The sequence below is a fragment of the Chenopodium album genome, chromosome 13, assembly GCF_948465745.1.
Source record: "Chenopodium album chromosome 13, dcCheAlbu1.1, whole genome shotgun sequence".
Taxonomy (NCBI): Eukaryota; Viridiplantae; Streptophyta; class Magnoliopsida; order Caryophyllales; family Amaranthaceae; genus Chenopodium; species Chenopodium album.
The window spans coordinates 54282951-54306462 of NC_137846.1; the positions used below are offsets into that span (position 1 = coordinate 54282951).

Here is a 23512-nt window from a genome sequence, read left to right on the forward strand (position 1 = left end):
GATTTTTCAACATAAACTGTCCATTTTGATATTAATATTAATTAATTGGATGAAAAGTTTATGTTTATTACAGAGTATGCATAACAAAGAACATGTTAAAGAAGTGATACGTAATAACTTCGGTTTGACTAATTATTAATTTCACCATCAATATTTGTGAATAATATAGTATATGGCTAATTATTGATTTCGAATTTAGAATAAGTCATACCAGTTCAATTACAAATGAGGGCAATCTATACGTCTCAAAGTCTTGGTTATATATTCAAAACTAAAATTTGAATGATTTATGAAGATCAGTATTAGACATGTACCTTTTTCATTCTAGGAACCATTGAGCAAGATGATATGAAAATCAATTATAGTCCAAAATCCTGATCAATCAAGCAAATAATGCAGCCAACTATATTAATTACTATTTTAACACCTTATCATATTCTTTAATTTTCTCACAGTATTAATTAATTCAGCTAATTAGCATTGCCAGACATAATATGATCAGTTCCATAGTAGAAGATTTTAGTTAATACAAAACAGAGCCAAATTTTCGAAATAACAGAGCATAATAAAAATCAACACAAATAAAGACTTACATGGCTTCGAATCACCAGAAAGATCGTAACTTTAAGAAATTCAAGGTCGAGAATTACACCAAATTCAGTATACTTGAAAGATAGTGCCACAATTGTCGAACCAATTTTCCACGAATTTGAACTCGCCGATGTGAATTTTGCTTCAATAACCCAGCGAATCCCCAAAAAAACCGATGACAATCGCTCCCTATGTAATCCCAGAAATTATTGATTGCAAACCCTAGAAATTTGTGTAGAGTTTTTGCCGTGAAATTTGATCGAATATCTCTGGTGAAGTTCGAATAAGGAATGAAGAAGAAGATGAAGCCTTGAGGTTTTGATTAGACGTAAGTGGTTAAGGGAAATAAATAGGGGCAATTAAGTCATTTTGCAGCTAATTTTCCACTTAAATTGGTAACCATGGTTAAGGACTTAGGTAAAAGTTTCATTAATGTTACCAGTAAATTAGTACTACTAATTAGTGATTACCAATGATAATCCAAAATTTAGCATTCTACTATTGAGAAAAAACAGAAGTTAAGTGTTACCGGTGAGAATTTCCCTTATTTTTTTAAGGTGAAGTGAATAGGATAAACTAAATAATTAATTTAAGGTGAGCTTGAGTTAGAATAGGACTTGAAGCCAAACTATTTAATTTTTCAAGTATTCTAACAACTTGTTCGTTTTGGACTGATTTTATTATACTAGTAGTATGTTTTGGTCAGGTCTGATAGGAGGTAAAGATTTGACTAAATTATTCATGTTTTTTCCTACAATAATATTTAGGAGGAGACAATTATTTTGGGACAATCCTAAATTTAATTTAGAAGCTGATATTATACTGATTATTATCGTTTTGTTAGATTAATTATTCCTAGCTATGCTTTTCTTGGAGTCATTCTCCCTTATCATCATACAAGTGATTGCCCCTGTGATACTCTTCATAGTTCTCTAAAAAGATTTCCAATAATGTGGCCTAGAATCTTACTTACCGAAGTTATACGCTTCAATACAGGTTGGCAGGTTGCCTAACTTTTGCTTTAAATACAAGGTTTCAATATACATTAGGATCTTGCTAACAAACGCCCGCAGGACGTTGGATAAGCATTTAAAATAATACCCAAAGTGGTATTAATTTGGAAAAGCATGACAAAATCACGCGTCAATCGGTGTAATTAATGTTCATTTTAATTTGATCTTTCTATTTTTAGGTAACTTATCCAACGCCCTCAGGACGTTCGTTAGTTTTAGCCTATTCATTAATGTGCTTTTTCTATAAATTACTCTTGCCTAACCTTTTTGAAATGAATGTTACCAGCAAGAAGTGCAAAAACTGATCTTTGTTTAGTTATCAATCTATTTATTGTTAGTTTTGAAAGTTAAAATTAATGTAAAACCAACTACTATATTTATTTCAGTATATTTAATCTATTTTATTTTGGTGTATAGGAAACTACAAAGGATAGTGATGTAGACGAACTCAATCGTGGATGTTGAATATTTAAAAATCATATGAAAAGAATCCCTGTTGGGTGACGGCCGACACACATACAATTAAAGTCATACTAAATGTAGTATGGAGATATAGCATGGGTAGTAGGCTAGTAGCACTTGTTGATTAATTTATACTTTCTCTTGTTATTGTAAGTTTAGGGAAGCACAACTTCACAAGCATGTGAACATGGAACTTAAATGGAGGAGAAGGTAGACTTACTTTTACTCTGTTTCTACTTATTATATAATTTGAGCCTGCTTTCAAAATAATATTCAATCCCCAGGTCAGTCCAGGAGTGTTTCACTGACTTAAAAGTACTACTAGGTATCTTACTTAATACTTGACTGTACTATTTTTACTTTTTTTTTTTTTCTAAGATAATTATTATTCATGTATTTGGGTTGCCATATTTTCAGATATTCTTGCCTTGTGATATCACGAGTTCAACAAGTTGAGTTTTTCTCTGTTATAAGCTCCATTTTTAATTTGGTAAGTCCTACTTTCTCGTTTCTCTTTGCTAGTTTATGTTTTCCTGTTATATTATCAGCTAGACCGTTTTCTATAAGCTCTTGTTTGTGGAGGTTTTTGTAAAGAGTTCATTAATATTGGCAAGGGGTTAGATCTATAAATAATTGATTCACCTATTTTGTGGGAACAGGATCCTTATGGCGTAGTTGTCGTCGCTGTAAAGATGCATAATGAATTAATGATGATGAATCTATCTTAGATATGGGCCATTGTCAAGGGTTTAATTATATCATACACATACATAAATATAACACACTAAAATTAAATGATTTTGACATTTTTTTCAAATCTGAGACAGGGTTATCATGATTGTTATCTGACTTCTGATCTTGTAATTTTGTAACTACACTTGGTTGCTATGATTTTAACCCATAGGAATGGAAAGAAGGGTTGAGAGCGTTGGGGAAGGTGGGTTAATATGACTTTAGGCTAGAAACGGAACTCGTTTAGAATTGCAATTCTTCCCTGGAAGGGACTACTTAAGCTTCTGGTGTTTTGCAGGTGATATATTGGTATATGATGGCCAGTAAAAACTTAAAGGAAGTTGCATTATCAGGATCTTTTGATTTTAGAAAAGAATCCCGTCTTCAGAAGGATGGTGCCAAGAAAAGGAGATTTCGCCGTGCAAGGAGTGCTCCTGTCAGGGAGTTTTCTGAAAAAGTAAGTAGTGATGCAGCTGATAATGCTTCTACAAAAACTCCAGAAAATCTATTGAAGAGTATTCACCCAAGCCTTAGAAAAGTAGCTGCGGCCTTGATTATATACCTGAGTGTTGGTGTTCTCTGCTTCTACCTGATCAGAAACCAGATCAGTGGTAAAAAGACAAATGCTGTACTTGATTCTCTTTACTTTTGTGTGATCACAATGACTGCGGCTGGATATGGGGACCTAGCTCCAAATACCGACCTTGCAAAGCTCTTTGCTGCTGCTTATGTCTTCGTAGGGCTGGCTTTGATTGGATTGATCCTTAGCAAGGCGGCAGATTACCTTGTTGAGAAGCAGGAGGCACTGCTTGTTAGAGCATTGAGTATGAGTCATGAATTTATTGGTCCTAGTGACATTATGAAGAAAATTAAAAGAAACAAAGCAAAGCATAAAGTTGTCTTGATTTTTGTATTTCTCTTGTTTCTCATGCTAAGTGGAACACTCTTTCTCAAGTTTGTTGAGAAGATGAGATTTTTTGAGGCATTTTATTGTGTGTGTGCTACTGTTTCTACCCTGGGATATGGATACCCAAGTTTCAGTTCAATGGGAGGTCGTGTTTTTGCAATCTTGTGGATTTTGATCGGAACTATATGTGTAGCACAGTTTTTCCTTTATCTTGCAGAGTTACATGCTGAAAGGAGACAGAATCATCTGGTTGAGCGTGTTCTTACCCGGTGCATGACTGATTTTGATATAGAGGTAGCTGATCTAGACGATGATGGAGTTATTGAGTATGTGAAATTTAAGATACTCCTATCCAATACCACATTTATATATTTCTTACTTCTTAGCTTTCAGCATATAATATTCCATCTATAATATTGTTTGTTCTGATTTTCGGATTGTTTTCATCTGCAGTGCTGCTGAGTTTGCTTTATATAAGCTGAAAGAGATGGGAAAAATTACACAGGAAGATATATCACTTGTAATGGTAGAATTTGAAGAACTTGATGTTGATCAGTCAGGGGCTATATCTACAGCTGATATAACATTAGCACAATCATCTCCGCAAGCAGCAAAATTGCCTTCTGAGAGGAAGACTCCTTAACATACTGAAGTCTGAAGATATTTTGCAAGTTTGATCTTTGAATATTCAATATCATACCAAATATGTACATTGTTGTCTGATCACTATTCTTTTAATACTTTGTATGGGTTCTAAATTCTTGAATCCTGCTATATTACCCTGAAACCGTATCTTCTGATACACTAATATACTTCTAACACACTCAAATATACAATATAGTATAGGTATGTGTACTAAAGTACATTTTTTGTCCAATTGTTTGGAATTAATTGTTACGTTGTTAAATTAGTTTGAACTAGTAGTATATAATGTATTATTTTAACTTTCGTTGAGCCGCCTTAACTTGAAATAGTTGAAAATGAACTTTAAGTCGACTTTACATGAAATTAAAGTTGAGGCAAATTTAAGTTTTAATTACTAATTATTGGCTTAAAAATTGTGGGCTTAAGTTGATTTAGAGTATAAATGTTACGAGATGAGCAACCTCGAGCTTGGCTTGGATGTGCAACACCCCAATGATCATGTCCATCAAAGATTCAAAGTCACATTTTCTAGGGTAAAAATTAGGAATTCCTCAAGCCTTTTTTTTTTTTTTTGATACACAAAAATTCCTCAAGTCTTACATAGACAAATGGTGAGCATATAATATATATGTTGCTTGCAATTGGGTCACATGTTATATCAAATCTTTCATATTCCCTTTTTTATGGATTTTGGATTGAATAAATGAATCAGAATTATGTAGAGGCAGAGCTAGAGGGGGACATGGTTTAAAAAAAAAATAGTTTAAATACATAATGTTGTGCAAATTGTTCAATATTAAATAAGATGGTGTAGTGGTTAATGTCTTCCTTGTAAATGCTGTGTTCACAGGTCCAAGCTCTAGTGGCTACATTCAATTTTTTTTTTTTTCTTTTTTTGAATAAGTGCAAAACGGTCATTACTTATAAAATTTAAACTTGTTATTTTATTATAACTTTCAATTTCTAATTTCTTGGTGAATGAGGTGAGTATGACTTCAAGAGACCAAAAGATCAATCATTGATATAAGCATTTTACTATTATTATATTTTAATGTATAAGATAATATTCCTTCCTTTTTAATTTTTCTTAATAATTACTCCATATGTTCATATATTTATTTGAATAATTGTAATTGTTGATTTGCATTTTATTATGATAAGTGCATTCAATTATTTAATGTTCAACTTCTTCAATAATTCTAAACCCATAAGCCAAGAAAGGGTAACATGATGCTGGTATTTTTTTACTAAGTAAATCCGTGTGTTTGGATTTTTTTTTTTTTTTTAAAGTTGTAACACTTAGGGCCTGTTCACATTTACTGAACTGAACTGATTGGAGCTGAACTGAACTGATTGGAACTGAACTGAACTGAGCTGAAATGAATATTTTATGAGAGAGGGAAATTAAGAGCTGAACTGAACTAATTGGAGCTGAACTGAACTGAACTGAAATTAAGTAAATGTGAACAGGCCCTTAAGCTATTTAAATATTTGTGTGTTACACCATTTTTCTTAAATCAAGTGATGTACATTTGTCCCCCTAGTGGGAAATTCCTGGCTCCGTCACTGGCATGTTGAGTCATATATTTTTTCTTAATAATTACTCCATATATTCATATATTTATTTGAATAATTGGAATTGTTGATTTGCATTTTATTATGATAAGTGCATTCAATTATTTAATGTTCAACTTCTTCAATAATTCTAAACCCATAAGCCAAGAAATGGTAACATGATGTTGGTATTTTTTTACTAAGTAAATCCGTGTTTTGGATTTTATTTATTTATTTATTTTTAAGTTGTAACACTTAGGGCATGTTCACATTTATTGAACTGAATTGAACTGAACTGATTGGAGCTGAACTGAACTGAACTGAGCTGAAATGAATATTTTATGAGAGAGGGAAATTAAGAGCTGAACTGAACTGATTGGAACTGAATTGAACTGAACTGATTGGAGCTGAACTGAATTGAAATTAAGTAAATGTGAACAGGCCCTTAAGCTATTTAAATATTTGTGTTACACCATTTTTCTTAAATCAAGTGATGTACATTTGTCCCCCTAGTGGGAAATTCCTGGCTCCGCCACTGGCTTGTTGAGTCATTAAGCTTTAGGGCATCTTCTACATAATGATGTTATTCATTTAATACCTCCTTAGTTTCTTTGTATTGTTTTTTTAGTTTTTGGGGCTTTGCCCCTCCTGTGCACAAAAAAGAAAAAAGAAAAAAAAGCTTATTAATCTTGCCACGTCATTTTAGCGGAGAATTTTTAATAGTTGTACACTTTTACTACCAATCAATTACATAATACTAAAAGCGAATCTGACATGACACTTGTCATGTTCTGATTAAAAATTTTCCCGCCACTTTTTTCTTTCCCTTTTTTTTTTCCCTTTTTGTACAAAATCTTCATTAATATCAATTTATATAACCTATAATATTTAATCTTCAATTTGGCAATTATATTTGAAATATATTCTATATGCATATTTTTTATAATTATTTATAATTGGTATTTTTCTATAATAAACAAACATATAAGGTAATATATTAAATTAGAATAATGTACTAATCCCGTACTTCGTATTATTCTACAATGTATTTTTTCTTTGAAAGTTTTTTTTTTTTTTTTTGCTCCAACCAGGATTAGACACTTTAGCTTTTACTATAAATTTTTTGATTTATTAATAATAATAACACTACAATTCAATAACTATAAACATAAATATAAAACAAAAATTAAAAAACCTTAGGGATTGTTTGGCATTGTTTTTTGTTTTCAGTTTTCAGTTTTTTTGAAAATAAAAAACCAAAAACAGGAAACAAGAAAAAGGTGTTTCCACTTTTCTGTTGTCAGTTTTCAAAATTATCATAATTTTAATAAATTTGACTAATTTTTATTCATTTTATGACTTATATTATATGATTGTAAAAAACAAAAAACCAAAAAACAGAAAACCACAATGATGCCAAACGAACCCTAATTATTAATTGTCATAAAAGTTAAGTCAATTAAATTTATATTAAACATTTTTCCAGTTATAGTATGCTATAAAATATTGTGCCCGTCAAAACATGCCAACAAAATTGGGAAATATGGGGTATATAATTACATTGCACGGGTTATAATTAACATAAATTTTATTCTCATATAAAACAGTATAACCATTAAATTTGAGTGTTTTTTTTTTAATGTTTAATAATCAATAACTTTTGATAACAATATAATATTAATTCAAGTTAATTTTTTTTTTTGAAAAGAAATTCAAGTATTTGTTTTAATTTTTTTTTTTTTGTATATATATATATATATATATATATATATATATATATATATATATATATATATATATATATATATATATATATATATATATATATATATATATATATATAAATATGTTTATGTTATATTAACATTGTAATTCATAATTTGATTAAGTAAAACCGTGCATTGCACGGGACCTTAAACTAGTTCATATCTAAAATAAAGGAAAATGATCCGTTACTCAATCTTTTAAGAAATCTATGGTTTACAGTTTTACATAGATATTTGTAAATAGTATACCATTTGCTTGTATAACAAACAATAATTTAGGTTGTTTCGGTTGAATTCTCTGTGTTTACAACAATAAAAAAGATATAAAATAAAATAAGTCACTAGCAATCTAGTGCTCTAGCATTTTCACCTCTGGTCCACACAAGTTGTAATCTAGCAAGTAATTTACACTTGATAAAGGTGGCAAATGAATTGTCCAAATTAGGTTTGAGTCAATTCAAGTCATCTCATATTTGAACAATGATCTAATTTGGGTCAAATTGTAGTCAAATAAGGTCAAATATATTTATTATGATTAATTAATAAATATTAGCCATATAACTATTCAAGCTAGATTATATAAAGTCAATTTTGATTTAGCTGAAAATTGTTTAGCGTAATCTATGGTACACATCATGTTATGGTGCTTTGACTAATTAATTAGTTCAATACAAATTTGATTATGCGAAATCAATGGCATACATGCACTTTATACCTCCACCTCATATTAAACGTTAATATAACACAAGATAATATGCCATCTAACTATGCAATCTAAGATACGTTAGATTTTCAACTAAGTTTTACTCCGTCCATGTTCACGAATATGAATATTCCAATTTGATGATAGTCCTTGCTTTTATTACCTACCAATTGTTTGAGGTCCACAATCTAGTGAATCTACCTTCTTTTCACTTTATGCTCTTGGCACCAAATGCCAATGAAAAGAACAGAGAAAACCCTCCCAAAAATAGAATGTTCATGTAACATTTCCACTTTAGTACTACCCACCAAGGGGTAATTTAGTCATTTCACTTCTCACCCCGTATCAGATTCGCCACATTTCTTGTCCATTTCTTTCCCATTCTCTCTCCTCTCAACTCATTTTCAGAGCTTTCTAGGGTTTTCTCTCTAAATAAATTGAGGAAATTAGGGATTTTCGCGCCAATTAATCCCTCATTTGTCGTCAAATTCGCTAATTAAAAGTAGAAATTTATATCAATTGATAAAGAAGTGCGTTGTGAATTGGGCTTAATCGCCCTTTAATTGCGCAAATCGATGATCGTCATTGTTCCATGGACCAATCTTCACTGCACCCCACTGCCCCTGTTGAAGAAGATGATGAGTGGGGTATGCCCCTTTTCTATATTTATGTTTTCCTGCTAATTTGAATTGATTTATTGTGTTTTTTACTTGTTTTTTTAGCAAATTGTTGAACTTGCTATGTATGGTTTTGCTTGTTACTGGTTTGATGATTATGTTATTTTTGAAGTTTATGAATTTCAAGGATTCATGTAAGGGTAATGATTTTTCCAATTTGGTTATTAATTACACCCTATGAAATGAATTTTTAGGTAGTTTTTAAATTTATAATTATTGACATGTACTTGTCACTAGAACTAGAGCAATGCTAAGTTGCCAACTTTTTGATTGATTATACTTCGAAAAAGAGGGCGATTGGGTGATTTAGATGGATTTCGAGGTTTGAAAATATTGGCTTATTAAGGCAGGCTTTCACTTATGCTTAGGTTAAGTAGTGGATAGGTTTTCTTTTGATGATTTTGAGTTCATTTTTGTGTTTTTACTAATACTAGAATTGGGTATTTTTTTGAACAATGGAAGAACTTGATATGATTCTTGTCGAGGTAGGGTCTAAGGAAGTCAATATATACGCAAGTACGCAACCATAGTCCGTAAAGAGTCAAGGATTATTGATATTGCTTTCACTGATTGTAGTTCGTGCTGTTTCTTATATTCTTATGTTTGATTGTCTTAATCAAATAAATTATGACATTGAACTGGTTAGATTGAATGTCCTATAGTCTATGGTCTCTTAGTCTTGATCTTTGACAATTTGACATTTTGACTGTATGTATTAGTTTATTGATTAATATAAGTTTTGTTGGATAGGAAAAGACTAATAGAGCAATCAAGTCTATGCATCCCTCTAAACTGTGAATTACTCCAACCAACATGTTAGATGTGTCTTTGACTAAATGAGATGTTGTAGACACCAATTCCTGAAGTAGTAGTTTGTAATGAGGGTTTTACATTTCTCAGATCGAACATAATTTTTTTGCTCTTCAGTATTAAAAGATGATGGGAAGACAGTAATGACATACTAGTTTCAGTTTTGTCTAGAATAACACAATATGTCATATTTGTAGGGTGGTTTCTCATCATGCATTGATTGCGTTCATTTTATAAGGATAACAACAGCTTTACATCATGGTTTCACCTTTCGTGTTACCTATTTCAAGATCTATGTATTTTGGTCAATGTAGAAGTGCGCTTTTACATAAAAAAAAGGAATCTCAGCTGGTGAACTATTTTGATGTGATGCTGATAGTCTCACAAGTGGAAACCTTGCTTGTTTGGTCGGCTTACATTTCCAGGTCCTGCAATTTGAGACTTGAAAATTGGAAACTGCTACTTGTATCCCACTAAGATAATGAGGATGAACTGTTTTACTTATTAGACTGACTCTTTTAACTGCACAGACATACATCCCCGTCACTTGCCATTATGCCTCATCATGTTGAAGCTGCTAGCGTGATATTATCCATTATTGATTGACCCTATGATTTGGCAACTTGTAAATGCGGTTTTTGTTACGAGTTTATATTGCAGATCTTATTCTTATTTTCTTGCGTTTAAAAATGATCCTTTTTCATTTTTGTCTATTTAAATACATTTACGTATTATGTGTAAACTAGTTGAGCTATTGCCTTTTGCTGTCAGCGGCATTGTTTTTACTTCGTGTTTTTTTTTTAATTCATTTTCATGCTGCCTCCAGACACTGATGGATTTGTAATTCCAAGCTTGGGAATAGAAAACCCTGACCAAATTGAATCAGATCCTCCGAAGGTAGATGTCTCCAAGTCTGCTCCTTTGAAGGTAAATGTTCAATTTTTTTTAATTCCTGTCCATATACACTGTAGCTTGGTAGGCTTTGATAGCTTGACAGATCAAACATACCGTTTCTGATCGATTGTAAAAACCCTTTTCTGGATGGTCAGGATAATAAGCTAGAAAAAATTTACTTGGGACCCCACGGAGCTCCACCTCAACAGAAGCAACAAGAGCAAAACCCCACCAATCGTAAGCAGCGTTTCAAACAGAAGCTCAAGGAAGCAGACAAGAAGATTGGCAGCACAGGGCGAGAGAATAGAGTCGAGAGCTTAAGAGAACTTGTTGGTGGCAGTGGTAAGATGAGTGGAAAGATGGCCAAAGGTTCGTCCAAGGATTGGCTTGACCCACACTGTGATGAGTCGCTGTTTGATGGAAGGAATCGTCAGTGAATGCTTTACAAGCTTGAGATTACTTTCATACTTTTACTGGTTTTATTTGTAGAACCTCTTTTTACATATCTGAGAGTTACAAGGAGCATAGGCATGGTGCACCTTGATTATGAACCTGTTTATAACATTTGTGTTGTTTCTTTTGGTTATCTGCATCTGTTTCTATTTATGCAATGGGTTTGGTTGCTTCTAAAACCGTTCTATTTTTGTAGTCCCTAATCCCGTAAACTATGTTGTGCAAGTCCAAAGCCTTCCTTCAAATTATACTGATTTGTAGTCTAGATTACTCATTCCCAGGCAAGCCTCCCTACCAGCAAACGGATGCTAAGTTGCAAAAAAAAAATTTGAGATAAAATAGAGTTTTTGTATTTCAGTACTACTCTTGAGTCTTGACAGCGAGTTTTTTGCCCATACTTTCATTCTAACTGAACTGGTTTCGTAGATCATGCTTGACATTTGAAATTCACAAAAACAAAATGGTAAATTGTTAACTGTTAAGGTATCTAATGTTTATTAAAAAGGTATTTTCTCAAAAAAAAAAATAAAATAAAATAAAAATATAAATGAATAAAAAAAAATAAAATAAATAAATAAATAAATAAAAAAGCCTTGTAAACTTGTAAAGTGGTGCATGTTGGTAGTTCCTCTGAATAGTTCTTGGCATGCACATTCTAATATCAATGGTTCAACAATTTTCATGAGTTTTCCAAATAGTAGAGATGCATTTAAATTATACGTTATATGCCTGTTCTTTTTTATTTGACTTGTTTCTTTTATCACACTTGTCAATGCAAAACTTTAACGATCAATAACTTTAATTCTCCATAAGTAAAAATTATAAAATTTATATATTATAATATTACTTATTGAGACGAATTGAAAATAATCCCACATAAATATGTTTTTCCATACATATTATTCACAAAAAATGGTCAAAGGAGGAGTGATGAATAATGTATAAGTCAGAGCGGGTCAAGTAAAAAAGAACGGAGAAAGTATGTTGATAAACAATACTCGTATAATAATAATCAAACAATTCATACAACATGTACTTCGTATATGCTCAATGATTAATTTGACTACCTCATACTAAAAAAAAAAAAAAAATGGTTGAGCTTAATTCCAGCATCTCTATCGGTCTAAACTTTCAGCAAACTGGATCTAGTATGTCATTTTCAATTTTCTCTGGGTGAGCTAAATTGCTGTCTACGTGTTTCTCTTCTCATGGAAGACCAAGAAATTCCAAACCAGTGGCAGATGGAGTCAAACCCAGCTGAGAGAGGTACTCGGCTTTGTAGAATCTACTCAGATGCCTCATCCCACTGTCGCACAGGATTGTAACAATGGTATGGCCAGGACCCAGCGCCTGAGCAACCCTAACAGCTCCAACACAATTCATGGCTGAAGAGCTACCTAAGAAAATCCCATCGTTCTTCAGGAGGAACCTGATGCAGTTTAAAAATTGGCTGATAAGCTTTGTTGAACCAAAAGGAAATCGGGAAACAAAAATAAGGGAAACGAAATAGTCAAATATGGAGAAAAAACTTCGGAATATAATCAAGAAAACAGTATCTTAGTGCATACATGGAGTTAAGTACAATATTTACTACTGGAGAACATATTCATGAAAGGGCAATATTTATAAAAGGGATCTAGGAGATGTTTTGCCAAAAGTTTTTTAAAGCTTAAGAAAAAAAGGGAAACATTTAGAAATGAGAGAAATGTGGCATGTTTCATCAAGTTTTCATGCAACTGCTGCTAACTTGCCAAGAGCCAACAGTTAAAAAAGTAAGGATCGATAACAAACATATGGTGTCAACAGCCTAGACATTAGAAAGATATGAAAGCATGGGCTTACCTAGACATCTCAACAGCCTCCTTGTCTGTGCCTCGGAAAGCGCCATCTAGCCTGGCCTTCATGAAATTATGAGTCAACCTATTTATTCCAATGCCCTCAGTTATAGTGTCAAAGGGGTTCTTTAGCCTCTTCCCTTCAGCCTCCTCCTTTGAATACATCACTCCCCTTGTTACTCTATTGAACAAGCCAGAACCAGGAGGGTCAATCAGGAAGCACTTGATATTATCGTTTTTCTCCTGTCAAGAAAGGAGGAATCATTTATTACTTTCCGACTTTCTGCAAATAAATGCATTACATATCAAAAGGCAGAACTCACCTTAAGGAAATGAGAAACACCTGCTAATGTGCCCCCAGTTCCAGCAGCCGCTACAAATGCATGCAGCTTTCCTTCAGTTTGCTCCCAAATTTCAGGCCCTGTGCCTTCACAATGGGCTCGAAAATTGGCCAAATTTTCAAACTGGTCAGCAAAGAAACCTCCAGTACAGTCCCTTGAAACTGTGTGATTTTTCTTCTGCTCTTCATATATTTCACCATTTGTTTGCTCTTGGTTTCTGTTAGGTGTTTGACTATTTTTACCATTTTTAGCTGCCTGCTCACTAGCTTCTGATGCCCGTCGTCTAGCTACATTTACAAAGTGGTCTTTGTGAGTGATTGACACTGGTCTGACCCGCTCAACTGTAGCACCAAGGGCTTCAATAATCTGAGACTGCTTGTTTTGGAGGCGGACAAGGGACAGTAAGAAACCAAAATAAAACTGCATAGAAAATTTAGAAGAAAAGAAGGTTCATGCTTTGGTGGAGTAGGCCAAAACATACCTTTTCTATAGCAACATCATCCGGAATCACAACATGACATTTACATCCGTAAGCAGGAGCAACTGTTGCGAGACTAATGGCAGTACTTCCAGCACTACCTTCAGTAACCACTCCACCAGGAGCTAGTTGACCAGATGCCAATGCCTGAGCATATGCCACATATTAGAGGAAACAGAAACATATGCAATCAATATGAACAAAAAATAAAAACCTTCCCTCGTATAGAGTACATCACATTAAAACCAAAGGGAGAACAGTTAGAACACTACATCTGAAGCAGGGTCAAAGACCAACAAAAAGGCAAGGCAGAAGCCTTGCATGTATACACAGCCACACAGGTATGTATACTCAACATTTAATGTGAATTTTGGATGACCTAGCCTACATGTGTTGTCTATGTCCATACCCGATTGAAATTATCGTGTATCCAGCAGAGTAATTAATGTGAAACGAAGCATCTAAATTACTACACACCTAAATTCCCTATATATATCTTTCTTGACTATGTCTAAGCACAAGAGGGTACCTTCAACTACTACCTCGCTAAGTTGCATGATACTCAAGAATAGTTGTGGCAATACAAGAGGGCTGTGTTATAAAATTATGTTGTATAAGCTACAGCATAATGTTCTAGAAGAATCCGAGTAAACTCTCTTTAGACACATCTACATACTGATAATCACTCATTCACTCCTCTTGGCTCATAAGGTGCCACAATATTAAACATTTAAACCTACAAACAAAGAAATTAACTGTAAAAAAAACAGGTAACCTGAGAGTGAGGGATAGCTCAAGTGGTTAGAGCTTCCTTCCCGATTCCAGGAGATCCGGGGATCGATTCTCATCACCCGCCCTTGTGGCTCTCCAAACACCAGGTAACCCTAGTATGAATAAATTGCAGCTAAGAGAGCTAGCTTTTTGAAGTCATTAATAAGGTGAAAACATGTGGATGGCTTAAAAAGAATATTTGTACAATGGCTAATCAAAGAAAGTCCTCTAAAATTTTCAACATAGTAGTATCACTTGGTCCTGAATTACTGTTACCTTAATTTAAAGCAGCCTTCAACATCTCCAATCCTAAACTAAGCCTCCCATACGGAACTAGAAATGCTTACAAATTTCTCATTCCTGAACTAAATCTCTAATTAACCCCATCAGGCATATTTCACATCACCTAGTCAACTGACAACATGAAGTGGGACATCCAGCCTTTTCTTTAATTATCAATGCATATGAACACATAACACTACCATCTTAAAACAGTTCAGAGCTCTATTTTCATCCTCCAAATCCTTATTTACTAAGTTCATTTCAATAAAATGTAATCACTCAGCAGTACTTCAAAATACCAGTATGAGTCCAGACGTTAATGACACTATTACCTCAATGCTTTTAAGTTTTAAGCAATCCTCCTGCTTCGAGCATGATAGAGGGGGGCCAAATATACTCAAATACTTACCCCAGCAATAGCAGAGTACAGTACGCATAGGTTATGAGATACTCAATTCCGCATGAAGCACAATCAATGACGCATAACAGCATAAAAACTCAGCTTAAAAGTACCTCTTCTATGATTTTAACAGCAATCCTGTCTTTGACACTTCCTCCTGGATTCAAGAACTCAGCTTTCCCAAGAATCTGCTCAAACAAAATTAATTAGGGCTTTGCTTTGCTAATAGTTATATACTAGTACAAAACATTCAGCTAGTATTGGAATGTGTTTAACAATAAGGTAAAACCCCAATAAAGAATCCTCAATTCTTGACAATTTATCATCAAAATTAGCAAATTAAGGACATGTTACCATAATTAACATTTAACAATCAATCATTCAAAACCCCAACAAAAAGAATCCTCATTTCTGGACAATTAGTGGCAATTCAATAAAAATAAAAATAAAAATAAAAATAGCAAAGTTACACACGATAGCAAAATTAACATCAAACAATCAATCAATCAACAACCCAACAGAAAAAATCCTCATTTCTGGACAATTAGTAGCAATTCAATCAAAAGAATTAGCAGTTTAAACACACATTAGCAAAATTTAACATTAAACAATACATCAATCAAAACCCCAACAACAAGAGTACTAATTTCTGGAAAATAACAATTCTATCAAATAAGCAAATTTAGCACACATTAGCAAAATTAACATTTAACAATCAATCAATCAGAACCCCAACAAAAAGAATCTTCATTTCCGGACAATTAGTAGCAATTCAATCGAAAAGCAGCACCTTAAACACATATAAGCAAATTTAACATTCAACAATCAATCCAATCCCCAACAAATAAGCAAATTTTTTTAATACCCAAGTCACAAAACTCCATAGAATAAAAAATCAAGCTAAGTACCTCGCAACCAGTGGCATCAGAAAGACTATTGATTCTAATCAAAGGGGTATTTCCAATTGCACCAACAATTCCATTTCCATACTTTTTAGTGCAACTGGGATTTTGAGGTTTTGATTTGGGATGCTTGAAAATCCGTTGTTGGTTGAAAAGGAAGTAAGAAAGGGTGGCTAAAGAGAGAGAAAGAACGGCTACACAACCAGCCATTGCCCCATTGGTGCAGCTTACCGGCGCCATGAGTGGCTTGATGGGTTGGACTGTATCTTCTCTTTCTAACCATTTTGGGTGCGGTTGATTTTGTGGGTTTTAAACCGCCTTAAGATTTGGAAATTCTAAGAATTAAACCGCCAACCAAAGTCAATTGGTATTACATACACCTTGGTGCACCTACAAATAGGTGCACCAAGCCCAAATAATAGCCCAGTAGCTATATTCACCTAAAAAACATGCCCAATACATACCAGCTCAATACTATTCAGATTTTTATTAAGAAAAAATTATTTCCTCCTCTCTCAACCCCCATATAAATTTTTTAATTTGTTTGAAAAATTATGTTTCATCTCATAATTTCAAAATCTTTTCTCATTTATTTATTTATTTTAATTTTCTCTCTCTAAAAAACTGTTTTACTGCCATGGATAAAAACAAATAACAGTTCTAAAAGGAGAACATTACTTAAATTTCTGTAAATTTGCTAATATAATTCAACAAATTTCAAAATTCATGAACATAATTGTCGTTTTAATTTTTTTTTCTTTCAATTTATTTTTTTGTAGAAAATCAAAACTATGTTCTCCTACTAATGAAGATGAAGAAGTGTACTTAATTTATTACTCAAAATCCCAATTTTATCTTAAATTTTCATTTTTGGAATTGAATACTAAATTAAACCCTAAATTTTTTTTAATAGTCCAATTAGTCAAATGTTCAACTCAGAACACCAAAAAAAGAAGAAGTTAGATGATATACCTAAAGGAAGTCCAATTGTTTGTCAAAAAATATTGGAAGAATTAGACAAAGAAATATCATAAAGTCCAATTAACAGGTATATTTATGTTCATATAGTTTCTGTTTGATGTTCATATACGTTGTGCTTTATGTCCATATATTATGTGCTTTATGAAGTAATAATTTGTTTAGAAATTCAATTAATTACGTTCGTATAATGTAATAATTTGTTTAGATATTATTTATTTGCTCACTTTGTTGTTTGTTTTTTAATTATCAGATCGACCAAGTACTGAACAACCACAAGAAACTTATGAACAACACACAATAACCACTGAACAACCCCCACAAACCACTTACTTGCCCTCACAAACCACTAATCAGCTCCCAGAAACATCTGATCTACCCCCATAAAATACTGATCAGCCCCAAAAAACACTAATCAGCCTGACAAAACATTGAATAGCCCCTACAGACATTTGAACTACCCCCCACAAAACACTTATCAGCCCCCAAAGATATCAGAACTACACCCACAAAATATTAAACAACCTTAATTAACTTCTGAAAAGCCCCTAGAAACCAATGAAAAGCCCTCTGAAATCATTGAAAAGCCACCAGAAAACACAGATAACCCACCAGAAATCCGCTGAAAAGCCCCAAGAAACAAGTGAAAAACACCTAGAAACCTTTGAATCCTCCACCAAAAACCTCCGAACCCCCTTCAAAAACCACTGAACCCCCCTTTAAAGACCACCTCTGAATGGCCTTTTAAAAAACCTAAAGGAAAAAATTCCTACAACAAGCAGAGTAATAAGAAGTAAAAGCTCCCAAGAAGCAGGTTAGATTGAAGAAGCACCAGAAGTTCAGGAATCAACAAACGTTCAAGAATGAACCCCTTACAAAAACTTCTGAACCCCCCTATAAAAACTTTTGAACCCCAACCACAAACCATTGAATACCCTATAAAAACTCCTAAACCCCAACCACGAACCATTAAACACCCTACAAAAACCTTTGAACCCCCTACAAAAACTTCTTAACCCCAACCACGAACCATTAAACACCCTACAAAAACCTCTGAACCACCTACAAAAACTTCTAAACCTCAACCACAAACCACTGAACACCCTACAAAAACATTTGAACCCTACAAAAACTTCTGAACCCCAACCACAAACCACTGAACACCCTACAAAAATTTCTAAACTCCCCTACAAAAACTTTTGAGCCCCAACTACAAACCACTAAACACCCTACAAAAACTTCTGAACCCGAACCACAAACCAATGAACACCCCACAAAAAATTCTAAACCCCCTACAAAAACTTCTGAACCCTAACCACAAACCACTAAACACCCTACAAAACTTCCGAACCCCAACCACAAACCACTTAACACCCTAAAAAACCTCTGAAACTAACCCCTACCAAATTATTACCCCAACCACAAACCACTGAACACCCTACATAAACTTCTGAACCCCAACCACAAACCACTAAAACACCCTTCCAAAACTTCTTGACCTGAAGACACTGCTCAGATGTTGCTCAGCCTTCATACTTTCCTTATAAACAACTTCACATGTTCTAACTGCAATAAACAAACATAGTTCATAATAATCATTATTGGAATTCAAAAATAAAACAACAAAGTTCAAATATTGGAAAAAAATGTTCATAATTACGTTTACAATTATTTTCTAAAAAGCATATATACATACTCAGAAAATTATGTAAAATGGAAGATTCATTATAGTAACCTAAATGTTCATAAAAATAGAAACAGTGTTCATAATATGATACTGCTAATAACAATTTTGATAATAAATACAATGGAAAGTGCGTTACTCAAATTATATGAAAAAAATATTCAAAAACATGGTATAAACAAATTATATTCATCAAATACAAATTAAAGTATCAATTCAACAATTAAATTATAAATGATACTGAAAATCATATAAAAAAAATTTAGCAATTAAAATCAAAAATCAAATTCAACACACTTTCAACAGCTTACATAACATTGAATATATGAATATCTTTCAAATAATCAATTTAAATCAGTTGTTCATAAAAAAAAAACATGCACATGTTCAAATATCTAACATAATAGGTTTATAATTACAAAACATAAAAAAGTTTTAAAAATTCATAAATCGAAAACATAATAAATTTTCATATGCAAAGAATCAAATGTTCAGATATATAGATTATAAAGTATAGAACACCAATTTTTTAAAAATGATTACAAAATACACAGATCTAAAAAAAGTTCATAAGAAATGTATCACATGTTCAAAATTATAATTAAGATGTTCATAAATCCAAAAATATTTGTCAGTAAAAATAAATCTTTATAGAAAACGTATCCTACGTTCAGATTTTTAACTTAAAATGTTCAAAAGACCAAAATGTAACAAAAAACAGATCTATTAATAATAGAATACACAAATGTCACTAACAAAAAAATTAAAATAATATGAAATCTACATATTTCGAAATTCAAACCTAGCCATAGTGATTTAGACAATGGAATTTCATTGGAAAATAATCTACTCCGTCGTCTTAAACACCTTCTCCTCGTCAAATCCGCCATTTTAAACTTCACTTCTCTGCAAAAACTCCATTAACAAAGCTTCAAATTGAAGGTTGAAGAAAACGAATTTTGAAATTATGGTGATCAACAATGGTGATGAAGAAATTAAATCAACAACAATAATGAATGAATTTAAGAAAAAGAAAAATAGAGGTGATAGAAATTAATTAGAAATTATGAATTGTAAGAGGAAAAGATGAAGGATCTCGATCTATGGTGATGAATGAATGAATTTAAGAGAGAGAAAAATAGAGGAGAGAGAAGATACACTAGTAGAAAAAACAAATTGGCAAGCGGTTCAAACCCCCCAATGGCAAGCGGTTTTGAACCGCTCCCTATTGGGGGGCTTGCCAATGGCCATTCAAATGGCAAGCGGTTCAGAACCGCTTGCCATTTGAAGAGAATGGGCAGCGGTTTTGGCGCCAAACCGCTGCCCATTTGGGCTATAAAAAATAATTTTTTTTTTCCTTTTTTTCACTGAAATTGATAAACAAACAATATATATATAAAAACAATAATATTTTTATTAATTAATTGATGTAAGTAGTACATTTTCATCAAAAACAAAAAAAAATAAAAATTAATACAAGTAATTACATTAATACAAGTTGTCTAAAAAAATTTATACGAGACAGCACTTGTTCTCCACCACCAGCATCACCGTTCACGTGCACCACCACCACCCTCACCGTTCACGCGCACCACGCACCGCGCACCAGCACCAGACCACGCACCAGCACCACCACTATCCACCAGATCCCATCCCTTTTCGCCACCACAATCGACGCAACCATCCAACCACCACCAACGCCACCACAATCGACGCAACCATCCCACCACCGCCACCACAATCGACGCCACCAGCCCACTACCGCCACCACAATCGACGCCACCTGTATCTGGAACAATTAAAGAAAAAAGCTCAAAAAATTTACTCATGCAATGATGCAAAGAGAACATAAAATTTGAAATTAAAACCCACAAAACCCATCAATACCACCACCAAACCCAATAAACTCCGTAATTAAACATTTAATATCAACTAAATTGAACAAATCTAGAAAAATTAAACCAATACCCAGAAAAATTAATGGAATAATACAAGTAATTAAATCAGAAATTTGAAAAAAAAAAAAAAAAAAACTAACTCTAAATTCTTACCTAAATTAAATTAGATCTGAAATTACACAACCTCATGAGTGTTGGTGTTGGTATTGCTCGAATTTGGTCGGATTTTTGCTTGAATTTGGTCGGATTTTCGCTAATTTTGGTCGGTTTTGCTTGAATTTTTTTTGCTTGGATTTTTACTCGACTATGCTCGGATTTGTGAGTTCGAAAAATCGGGGTTTTTTATGAGTTTTTTTGCTCGAAAAACTGGTGCTGCTTGAGAAGAGAGGAGAGAAGGAACGTGATAGATGGAGGAGAATGGAGAGAGGAAATCAGATGGAGGAGAATGGAGGAGGAGATGAGAGGAGAGAGAAGACGTGGGGAATGAGGTGAGGGAGGAGATAGAGGGACGTGAGAAATAAGGTGAGGAGAGGAGAGAGAAGGAGGCCGCGTGAGAAATAGGGTCTTTTAGCAAATGGCAAGCGGTTAATGGTTTGAACCGCTTGCCATTTACATTTTGGTAAGCGGTTCACCCAAAACCGCTTGCCATTTGTTTATATTAGTTTTTTTTTTTTTTGGGTGTTTTTGGAAGCGGAATTCAATAACCGCTTGCCATTTGGGGCTTCCCATTTAGTTTATTCTACTAGTGATAGAGGAGAGAGAAATCAGAAATTAAAAAAAGTGTGAGGGAGGAGAAGAGAGGAGAGAGAAAATACCGATATATAATAATGTTGGCAGTGATGATAAATTGTAAAAAAACGTGGCATCTTATTACTGGTGGTGCACACAGTTTAACATGCACCATGGTGCATGTTATAATTAACCAACCAAAGTTACAAATATTGGGTTTGGACTTGGGTTTGATTTTAGACCCAATTATAGATGGATCATGATATTGTAATTTTAAGGATTTTTTTACTGTTGCTACCTATCAAACACCTCAATTTCAATTTTGCTACCTATTAAAACTTTTATTTTATTTTACTACCTAACATATACACTTTTTTTAAGTTTTGCTACCTGTTAACGGAATCGGTTAGGATTCTGTTAAGGTTATTTATTTTATTTTTTTTTAAATAATAATAAATTAAAAAAAATAAAAACTAAAAAATAAAAAAAAACCTGCCACCCCTCCCCTCAACTGCCACCCCATCCCTCCCCCCTGCCGTCGGCCGGCGCCCAGACCTTCGGCCGTCGCCGGCGCGAACCCACCCCCCTCCCTTTCCCCCACCCTACGCAGCTCCCTATCCTTTCCCCGTTGTTTCGCTGCCACGACCCCCACCCGAACCAAATCCACCCCCCTTTTCCCTTCCCTCACCGGAATCCGCCCCTAGCCGCATTTCCCCCACCGAAATCGATAGCCCTCCCCTTCCCCTCATGTTTTCGGCCTTCCTTAACCCTAAACCACCACCCCAAAACCACCCAAGACGAAACCCTAAATTATGCAATTCGTTTAAAGTGGTTTTGGGGTGGTGGTTTTGGGTTAGGGAAGGCCGAAAACATGAGGGGAAGTGGAGGGCTATTGATTTCGGTGGGGGGAAACGCGGATAGGGGCGGTGGGGGAAGGGGAAAGGGGGGTGGATTTGGTTCGGGGTGGGGGTCGTGGTAGCGAAACGTTGGGGAAAGGGTATGGGGGCTGCGTATGGTGGGGAAAAGGGAAGGAAGGGGGGCTGCGTATGGGTGGGGGGAAGGGAGGGAGAGGGTGCGCGACGACGCCGACCGATTTTCTAGGCACCGACTGCCGGCAGGGGGGGAGGGAAGGGGTGGCAGGTTAGGGGAGGGGTGGGGGTGGCTGGTTTTCTTATTTTTTTTTTTTTTTTTTTTTTTTTTTTTTTTGGGTGGCTGACGGGGAGGCATTTAGGGTGGCTAAGGAGGGAGTGGTGGCCGGAAGGTGTTAATGAGGGTGGTTTCATCTCACTAACGGAATTATAAACGGATTCCGTTAACAGGTAGCGAAATTTAAAAAACGGGATTTGATAGGTAGTAAAATAAAATAAAAATTTTCATAGGTAACAAAAGTGAAATCGCGTTTTTAACAGGTAGCAAAAGTCAATTTTTCCTAATTTTAAACCAATTTAGATTATAACACCTTATTTCAAGTGAAATAATATAATCTACTCGTAAGTCGTAAGAGTTAATAATAGGCAGTAGCCAACATTATCCAATTTCATGAGAGATTAAGATAAGAGAAGAGCTCCTTCTCAATATGGGGATCAAATCCTCATTTCCTCCTCTCTTAGCAAGGCTATGAATAATAGCATGAAAAAATAAATAGATTGAACAATGAACAAATGGAGAAATTTTTTTAAAGGTGTTTAGTATTTTTGGTATTTCCTAACTACGGAGTAATTCTTGGGCATAATTTTATAATTAATGGTCAATTTTTTTTTATTTTTTTATATTACAACATTGTTCATTATTTTGATATTACAACATTGTTTGTTACACTTTTACATTAATAAAATTGACAAGCTAATTATTAAATAACTACAAATAAGTAGTTTATTATAATCACTCACCTTAATTAACATCACAAAAGCAGTAATATAGACAAGATTTGATCTAAATATTCGCACTAAGTACAATTATAATAACCTCCCGCCTCATGCCATCATAGATTCATAGACAAAAGGCAAA

General features: G+C 33.8%; 3 protein-coding genes across 3 annotated transcripts; 2 read left to right on the forward strand and 1 right to left on the reverse strand.

Annotated features, from left to right (window-relative positions):
• Positions 1 to 3101: 3101 nt before the first annotated feature.
• Positions 3102 to 4414, forward strand: LOC145576972 (two-pore potassium channel 1-like). The gene is made up of 2 exons (XM_081634677.1): positions 3102 to 4031; positions 4159 to 4414. Exons 1-2 carry the CDS (start codon positions 3112 to 3114, stop codon positions 4346 to 4348), a joined length of 1110 nt encoding a protein of 369 aa, XP_081490803.1. The 5' UTR covers positions 3102 to 3111; the 3' UTR covers positions 4349 to 4414.
• Positions 4415 to 8695: 4281 nt separating this feature from the next.
• LOC145575007 (uncharacterized) lies at positions 8696 to 11340 on the forward strand. The gene is made up of 3 exons (XM_081632919.1): positions 8696 to 9020; positions 10687 to 10787; positions 10910 to 11340. The coding sequence occupies exons 1-3, from the start codon at positions 8966 to 8968 to the stop codon at positions 11189 to 11191; spliced, it is 438 nt and encodes a 145-aa protein (XP_081489045.1). The 5' UTR covers positions 8696 to 8965; the 3' UTR covers positions 11192 to 11340.
• An 852-nt stretch (positions 11341 to 12192) lies between these two features.
• Positions 12193 to 16488, reverse strand: LOC145575006 (cysteine synthase 2-like). Its single transcript, XM_081632918.1, has 6 exons — positions 16223 to 16488; positions 15428 to 15502; positions 13865 to 14008; positions 13366 to 13755; positions 13050 to 13285; positions 12193 to 12636 (listed from the first exon to the last, which is right to left on the reverse strand). Exons 1-6 carry the CDS (start codon positions 16454 to 16456, stop codon positions 12414 to 12416), a joined length of 1302 nt encoding a protein of 433 aa, XP_081489044.1. The 5' UTR covers positions 16457 to 16488; the 3' UTR covers positions 12193 to 12413.
• Positions 16489 to 23512: the final 7024 nt, after the last annotated feature.

Excerpts from the sequence above, each read along its gene's own strand:
- LOC145575007 (XM_081632919.1), top strand. The coding sequence starts at position 8,966 with ATGGACCAATCTTCACTGCACCCCACTGCCCCTGTTGAAGAAGATGAT. Across the intron at positions 9,021-10,686 it reads TGAAGAAGATGATGAGTGGG|ACACTGATGGATTTGTAATT; the intron begins GTATGCCCCTTT and ends TGCTGCCTCCAG. Across the intron at positions 10,788-10,909 it reads CCAAGTCTGCTCCTTTGAAG|GATAATAAGCTAGAAAAAAT; the intron begins GTAAATGTTCAA and ends CTGGATGGTCAG.
- LOC145576972 (XM_081634677.1), top strand. The coding sequence starts at position 3,112 with ATGATGGCCAGTAAAAACTTAAAGGAAGTTGCATTATCAGGATCTTTT. Across the intron at positions 4,032-4,158 it reads GACGATGATGGAGTTATTGA|TGCTGCTGAGTTTGCTTTAT; the intron begins GTATGTGAAATT and ends TTTCATCTGCAG.
- LOC145575006 (XM_081632918.1), bottom strand. The coding sequence starts at position 16,456 with ATGGCGCCGGTAAGCTGCACCAATGGGGCAATGGCTGGTTGTGTAGCC. Across the intron at positions 15,503-16,222 it reads CTGATGCCACTGGTTGCGAG|ATTCTTGGGAAAGCTGAGTT; the intron begins GTACTTAGCTTG and ends TTGTTTGAGCAG. Across the intron at positions 13,286-13,365 it reads GTGTTTCTCATTTCCTTAAG|GAGAAAAACGATAATATCAA; the intron begins GTGAGTTCTGCC and ends CTTTCTTGACAG.